At 40.8% G+C, this 8,695-nt stretch overlaps 1 protein-coding gene across 1 annotated transcript; it reads left to right on the top strand.

The window, feature by feature from the left end:
• Positions 1-602: 602 nt before the first annotated feature.
• LOC106818823 (zinc finger protein 227-like) lies at positions 603-2,983 on the top strand. Its single transcript, XM_014823496.1, has one exon. The coding sequence runs from the start codon at positions 662-664 to the stop codon at positions 2,138-2,140; it is 1,479 nt and encodes a 492-aa protein (XP_014678982.1). The 5' UTR covers positions 603-661; the 3' UTR covers positions 2,141-2,983.
• Positions 2,984-8,695: the final 5,712 nt, after the last annotated feature.

Below are 8,695 nucleotides of genomic sequence, written 5' to 3' on the forward strand. Positions count from 1 at the left end.
GCGTACCAAAACCAGGTTACTGCGACCTTTATTTGACTCTGACTTTGGTCATAATTCCCTTCCGCTCTATAATTTGGCCCCTAATTGACCTAGCGCGAGCAAACTTGGTATAGTTACACAACTTGGGGAGAAGGTTTGTCGCGTACCAAAACAAGGTCACTGCGACCTTTATTTGACCTTGACATTGAAATTGATCATATTTCCTTTCCGTTCTATAACTCGGCCCCTAATTGACCTAGCGCAACCAGACTTGGTATACTTACACATCTGAGGCAGATGAGCTGTGTAATAAACCTATGTGTCTTTGTGACTTATTTCACTTAACCTACCTTGTACGTCCTTATGGAGATATTTCCTTCATACTAGATCGCGGGGGATACATGTAGTTGGCGACAACCACCATTTCTAGTTTTATAACATATCCCTAAATGAAATTCAAGGCCATAGGTGTCACGGTGCCCAACGACAGGTCCATTATCATCATAATACTTGTGGGTATTGATATCTTATCGTATTGATATAGACAACCATGTTCACAGTAAGAATGTCTAAAGCTGAAGGTAGTTGGTGATTAACGTTGATTTTTTTCCCCGCAGGAAGTCGAACGACAGAGGGGAGAACCTGCGCGGGGGAAGAAACTGCTTAGCTTCCCACCCGTGTGATGGACTCTTCCCACTTAGATGTACCGCCTGCAGAAGGAGAGAAATCGCACGCGTGTGATACGTGTGGTCACAGATTCGCGCTAGAGAAGCATCTGCGGACCCACATGCTCATTCACTCGGGAGAGAAACCCTATGCGTGTGATACGTGTGACTATAGATGCTTTAGTATGACTCAACTCAAGCTACACAAACGCACCCATACAGGAGAGAAATCCTACGTGTGTGACATTTGTTCATATTCGTGTTTCAACTCAAGTAGCCTAAGGATTCACTTTCGAACTCACACGGGTGAGAAACCCTATGCATGCGACACATGTGACTACAGGGGCACTCAGCTATTCAACCTTGAGTCACACAAGCGAACTCACACAGGAGAGAAACCCTACGTGTGTGATATTTGTTTATATTCATATTCTCACTCGCATCATCTGAAGGAGCACTTTCGAACTCACTCAGGAGAAAAGCCCTATGCATGTGACACATGCGAGTACAAATGTATGTCATCCTCTGCTCTCCAGGCACACAAGCGAACTCACACAGGAGAGAAACCCTACAAGTGTGACACATGTGACTACAGGTGCTCTCACCTATCCAGTCTTAAGACACACATGCGCTCTCACACAGGAGAGAAACCCTTTGCATGTGACACATGTGACTACAGGTGCAATCAACCAGCAAATCTTAAGAAACACAAGCGAACTCACACAGGAGAGAAGCTCTATGCATGTGATACGTGTGACTACAGATGCTATGAAGTGGCTAAACTCAAGCAACACAAACGCATCCATACAGGAGAGAAACCATACGTGTGTGACATTTGTTCATGTTCATATTCTCACTTGAGTGGTCTGAAGGTGCACTTTCGAACTCACTCGGGTGATAAGCTTTATGCATGTGACAAATGCGAGTACAAATGTATGTCATTCTCTGCTCTCCAGGCACACAAGCGAACTCACACAGGAGAGAACCCCTACAAGTGTGATATGTGTGACTACAGGTGCAATCAACCAGCAAATCTTAAGACACACAAGCGAACTCACACAGGAAAGAAGCTCTATGCATGTGATACGTGTGACTACAGATGCTCTGAAGTGGCTAAACTCAAGGAACACAAGCGCATTCATACAGGAGAGAAACCATACGTGTGTGACATTTGTTCATGTTCATATTCTCACTTGAGTGGTCTGAAGGTGCACTTTCGAACTCACTCAGGAGAAAAGCCCTATGCATGTGACAAATGCGAGTACAAATGTACGTCATCCTCTGCTCTCCAGGCACACAAGCGAACTCACACAGGAGAGAAACCCTATGCATGTGATACGTGTGATTATAGATGCTCTCAAATGTCTTGCCTCAAGCGACACAAGCGCATTCACACAGGCGAAAAGCCTTATGCATGTGACACATGTGACTACAGGTGCGCTCAACTATCCAGTCTCAAGAAACACAAGCGAACTCACATGGGAGGAAAGCCATAGACACGTGATAACACACAGCCAATGACATAGCTACTGCTTGCATGTGATATGTGTGGATATATTTGCTCTCCAGGATCGCTGCTATTCTCATGATGTTGTTTTACCCCCCCCCCCTCATCTTTTATTTTCTCATTGCTGATCAGTTTTCAGAAGTGCTTAGTGCGCTATTGATGTATAGCCACTTCTGCCAGTATACTGCCAGTATACTGCCAGCGCCCTTATATATTGCATAGTTGACAATGGAATGCCAACTACAGTATGGCTTGTAAGTTCGTACCGTGTAAGCTTAGTCTAAAAAGGGAAGTGTCAAAAATCTGTGTGTGTGTGGAGTAGAATATATGTCGATCGTAGATAGTAGACGTAGACAGTCAGGTAAGCGGTGGTAAGTACGGTTTAGTGCAAACACGGATAAAATCAGCGTACTCGTAGCGGTCAGATGTGGCCGACGTCTCCCCCGTTGTCACCAAAACCCCTGTCTTTTATCCGTCTGCATCGTCGTCCGACCTGTTTACTCATTTGTGTCGCGGGTCGTGGGTACAACGACCGGTCACGACCAACGTACGACGGTGCCAGGTAGGCACGCCAACCACCGTCGATGTTACTCTCTTAATGATAAACTCAGCCTCTATTCTTGTTAAAGTTAATGTGTTCGTACCATTTTGAAATGCCTTCTGTCCACATTAAATTATGTCCGCTCTTAAGTATGCAGCTAATGTCTTCTGGGTCCCTCACCGGCCGTCCCTGGGCTTTTGCCTAACTAATGTGGCAAATTCCTCATGTCTCTCTCTCTCTTAGCTAAAACCCCGTACTACATGAGTGTGTGTGTGTGTGTATGTGTGTGTGTGTGTGTGTGTGTGTGTGTGCGTGCGTGCGTGCGTGCGTGCGTGCGCGTGTGGTATAAATACATATAATTGGTAATAATTATTAATTGAGTTGTTCTATTTTCTGAATTGTATTGAGCAAACATACAACACGCTCGCACGCTCGTACTCACACACACGTACGCATGCACGCACGCATGCACACACCCACGCACGTAAGCAGGTATACTCACGCATGTGCGCACGCACGTAAGCACGTATACTCACGCATGCACACGCATGCACACACGCACGCACGCACGCATGCACGCACGCACGTAAGTAGGTATACTCACGCACACACGCATGCACGCACGCACGCACGTAAGCAGGTATACTCACCCATGCACGCACGCACGCACGCACGTAAGCAGGTATACCTACGAACGCACGCACGCACGCACGCACGCACGCACGCACGCAGGCACGTAAGCAGGTATACTCATGCACGCACGCTCGCACGCACGCACGTACCCATGTATACTCACGCACGCGCGCCCATCTCATCCGAACCTCTGAATCTGTTATTAATCTGAACGAAATATATGATGAAGAAACTCGAATATTAATTAATCAAATTACGGATACTGTTAGGGTTACGGACGGGTAACACTGTAAAGGGCATTGCTACACAACTGCTCATCAAATTCAATCAAACTCATATCCATTACATAAGAGAGATGTCTCTCTACGCTCTCGATGAAATTTGTCATCTGAACGAAATACATGACGAAGAAACTCGAATATTAATTAATCAAATTTAGCAAATTAATTACAGCACGCAATCTTTTGCTGAAGAGCATTATTTTCACTGGGAAATGTGAAAAGCAGTTTATTTTCACTATGAACTGTGAACAGTACCGCCCCTTACCCACCCCCTCTTGAAGTGGTTAATACGAAACCCGCTTAATACAATTATTTTTCTTTGGCCCGTCAGTTTTCTACTAACGGGGTTTGACTGTAGTAATGATTCTTGGAAATGTAGGCAAACGCTTCGCAGGAATGGTTTATATCCTCCGCACGTAGTGTAGCGGAACGGTATTGTTTTCGCGCCGGCCGTTTGTGTGTGTGTGTGTGTGTGTGTGTGTGCGCGCGCGCGCGTGTGTGTGTGTGTTGTGTGTGCGTGTGTGTGTGTGTGTGTGTATGTGTTGTGTGTGTGTGTGTGTGCGTGTGCGTGTGCGTGTGTGGGTGTCTGTCTGTGACGTCTGCTCGATATTTTTGCAACCGTTAGAGGTAGAAACTTGGTTCAGAGGTGGACCTTAGGGGGCAGTGGAACCCTATTGATTTTGAGTGCCTTTCACCCAAGGTCAAGGGTAGCAGGTTTACATTTGATGAATGCATAGATAGATAGATAGATAGATAGATAGATAGATAGATAGATAGATAGATAGATTGATAGGTAAAAAAATAGATAGATAGATAGATAGATAGATAGATAGATTGATAGGTAAAAAAATAGATAAATTGATAGATAGATATGCACTGAGTGCGAGCGTGCAGGTGGGGGAGGACTTGATTCCACAGCCAGCGCGTGTGCCCTGGCGAATCACTGCAAAGGTTACGTGACAGACTACTGTATCCCTTAGCCTGTGGTTGCGTCACAGACTAACGGATACACAGACTGGACGCAACGCCAAAATAGTGTAATGCAATTGAATGGTGGCGCCGCCCAGCGAATGTAGCGGTACACTAAAAATCTGGCTGTGGTGACAGACCGTGGATGTGTAACGTTGCAACATTAAAACGTCTCTATCGTTAATTATAATATTTGACTGGAGTTTTAATTATATATTTCCTGAATCTAGAAGGTCAAATGTTAGTCTTCAAGTAGATTTTGCTCTATTAAACGGCTATACATTTATTTTTACATGCCAAACGATCATCCACACCGTATCACAGACTATACACAGACTAATGCACAATACACACATAACATCACAATGCGTAATGTGCACACGGTATATATACTGTGCTACAATCTGTAGTTTAATTTATTCCTCAGTCTGTGACCGGATTTTGTGAGATGTTTGTTTTTTCTACAAACAATAATAATAATAAAAACGATATAATTTCCATATTTTTTACTCAAATACCATTATTCACATTTATTGCTAGAAAGATTTTTTGATTTCCCCCGTGTGTTTTTAATAAAGATGGAAGGGATCGGGTGAAGGAATTATGGAAAATAAGGTAAAATACAGACAGTTTGAATTTTATTAGCAAAATTATTCAGCATGTGTTGGTTTAGTTTTGATATTGCCATAAGCAATAATGATAATATACTTCAGTGCCCAGCAGTAAATATTTCTGTTCATGTATATTTCATGAAATCAAGCCTGGTACATGTATAATGCCCCATGAGTCACACGACGAGAAGCAGAGAAAGCAATGTATTTTACTAATTTCCCATACTAATAATAGTTATATTTTTAAATAGATACAGCATATCACATTTCGAAGCAGCCAGTGATTTTAACCCTTGTCTGCTGGACACATAAATTGAGATGCCTCAAAATGATTCTCTCAAATTAGCAGATATTTGCATTGGCTGTCTTTTAACCCGTCAATGTCGGCTCTTCTTATGTTGCAGATTCACTTCCGAAGTCTATGTACATGACCATCTACATGTGTCATGTGATGTACATGATGTATATTTACAAATTGCATATCGTCTTAACTGGTATTTTTCACAGAACAAAGGGCAGCAGAATTACACAGATCACCGAACCAAGTAGTGTTTTCCCTAACTTTTAACTGTTAGCTTCACAAGATTGTAAATTGTATTAGTTTACATTGATATTATAATTACATATAATTAAACAATCAATAAGTACAGTCTCTGTTCGTGTGCACAGCAGTCAGCGAGTCACTGCATCTGTCATTGCCATCCTAAACGAATTTATTATTTGCAAACGTAAAATGCTACACGTGATAAATCTAGTACCTATCATGCTCTTTTGGAAACTTGAAAAACGCTATATCTGGGAATATATCTAGAATATATTATGCAAATGATTCCCGTACCGGCTTGAATATAGACACTCCATACTCTCTGTGAATATTGGGTTTATTGACGCACGATTAGTCAATATATTAGCAAATATATGCGTGCGGAAGTGAATTACAGATGAGTAAATTTCTAAAATTCTAGCTACCTATAGACACATGTCTTAGCTATAGTCTCTGTGAATATTAAGTTTATTGACGCACGATTAGTCAATATATTAGCAAATATATGCGTACCGTAATCTCCCGTACTGGCTTGAATATAGACAACCACGATGCCATTTCGAGGTAGTTGCACCGCCACATTCGACCAGGAAGTCAATAAACCCAATATTTCACAGGCCAGAGAGTATTGGAGCACCCATCGAACCTTAGCAAGGGCAGGGTATAAGCTGATCTATACTTACAAGCTGGTACGCTGGAATCATTTGCACTAATACTATTCTAAGATATATTCCCAGATATATGCCGTTTTTCAAAGGTGTTTCCAAAAGGAAGGCTCTGTGATTGATCACGTATAGTCTGGCTACTAGGAGATTTATTCACAGTGCTTGCAGGTCGATTTGTGTAAAGTGACTCTTTGTCAAAGAGCCTCCAAAATGGAGAATTCTTAGGATCCAGAAATGCTAGCCAGGATGCTGCTGAACTGAAAAGTGACTCGCTGACTGGCTGTGCACACAAACAGAGGACTGTACTTATTGCTACTTGTTTAACTTATATGGAATTCCTGAGTTGCATAATGTATCTCATATGCTAACCAACGGTAGATTGAACAATTTACAATCTGTTGAAATTGTCGCTAACAGTTAAAGTTAGGCGGATTATAACATCTGAGCTCTTAAGACATGATTTCGGTTTTTAGTTAAACAGTACTGGATATCTGTGCTCCCCCAATCTCGCTGCCACTATAATAACAAAAAAGTCGCCAATTCTGCTTGAAAAACAATACAGTTAAAGACCGATATGCAATTTTGTAAATAATACATCGATGTACATCAACCATGACACATTGAATGATGTTTTTAGAAATCGAACCTTGATTTCGTCAATGTGTTACCAGTTAGGACTTCGGAAGGAATCCGCGGAGGAAATGATCCTAGAACATTAAGAAGAGCCGACATTGACGGGTCTTAAAAGACAGCCAAATGCAAATATCTAGCTAATTTAGACGGAATATTTTTGAGGCATCTCAATAAGTAACTATAAATGTGATCCAGTCATATGACCAACCACCGTGGGTTAAAATCACTGGCTGCTTCGAAATGTGATATTGCTGTATCTACTTTAAACAACTAGTGAGACGTATATTTAATTTAGCTATGTGGGAAAATTAGTAAAATTACATTGCTCTTTCTGCTGCACGCCCTACTGACTCATCGTACTGGAGGAACAAAACAGACGACAATACTCAAATTATTCTATAGATAACTGAAGATTAATCTTATTCATTCTATAAATAAAATATAAAGACTGTTTCATTTCCACTCTGTGGTTTTGTATAATTTCAAACTACGAGCTTGAACTTTCATTGAGTGCTTATAATTACTACTGCACTACTCCAAATTACTAATTTATCATATATATTAGATTTGTACCAGGCTTTGATTTACTATGTACCAACAATTATAACTATATTTACTATAATACATTATTAGTATATTGAATCAGAAAATATGTATTCATACCTTTTGGAGCTCCACTGTGACAGTCCACATAGAGAGAGTCAGTGATACTTATTCGCAAGTCTTATTTCTGGCTATGATTTCGCTATGGCAATATCAAAAACTACAAACCTAGAAATCACTATCGCGCCTGAATAATTTTGCTACATAAAAAATGTCAAACTGTCTGCTATTTTACACGTCCGTCCTCCTCCAGTTTTCCCCGTCCCTTGAGAGTTCCTCCTTCTCACCGCTCACTTGCTCGTCCTTTCCATCTGTGTTCACTCTCAAAGAGATCCACCACCCGGTCCGTCCGGTGCCGAATACATCCGAGACAAAATATTTTCTAGCAATAAATGTGAAAAATGGTATTTGAGTAAAAAATATGCGAAGTTATATCGTTTTTCATTATTATTTATTGTTTGTAGAAAAAACAAAAAATCTCACAAATCTGTCCACAGACTGAGGAATAAGATTAAACTACAGATTGTAGCACAGTATATATACCGTGTGCAAACATTTACGCATTGTGATGGTTATGTTGTGTATTGTGCATTAGTACTGTGTATAGTCGTGTGATACGGTTGTGGCATGATCGTTTGGCCATGTAAAAAATAAATGTACTAGCCGCTTTTACTTTTAGATAGGAGCAAAATCTACGCTTGAAATGGACTAACATTTGACCTTCTAGACTTCAGCGAATTATAATTAAAAACTCCAGATCCAATATTATAATTAANAATCAAGCTATAACCAAGCTATAATCAAGCTATAACCAAGCTATAATCAAGCTATAATCAAGCTATAATCAAGCTATAACCAAGCTATAATCAAGCTATAATCAAGCTATAATCAAGCTATAATCAAGCTATTATCAAGCTATAACCAAGCTATTATCAAGCTATAATCAAGCTATAATCAAGCTATAACCAAGCTATAATCAAGCTATTATCAAGCTATTATCAAGCTATAACCAAGCTATAATCAAGCTATAACCAAGCTATAATCAAGCTATTATCAAGCTATAA

Source organism: Priapulus caudatus, unplaced genomic scaffold (assembly GCF_000485595.1).
Source record: "Priapulus caudatus unplaced genomic scaffold, Priapulus_caudatus-5.0.1 Scaffold2558, whole genome shotgun sequence".
NCBI lineage: Eukaryota > Metazoa > Priapulida > Priapulimorpha > Priapulimorphida > Priapulidae > Priapulus > Priapulus caudatus.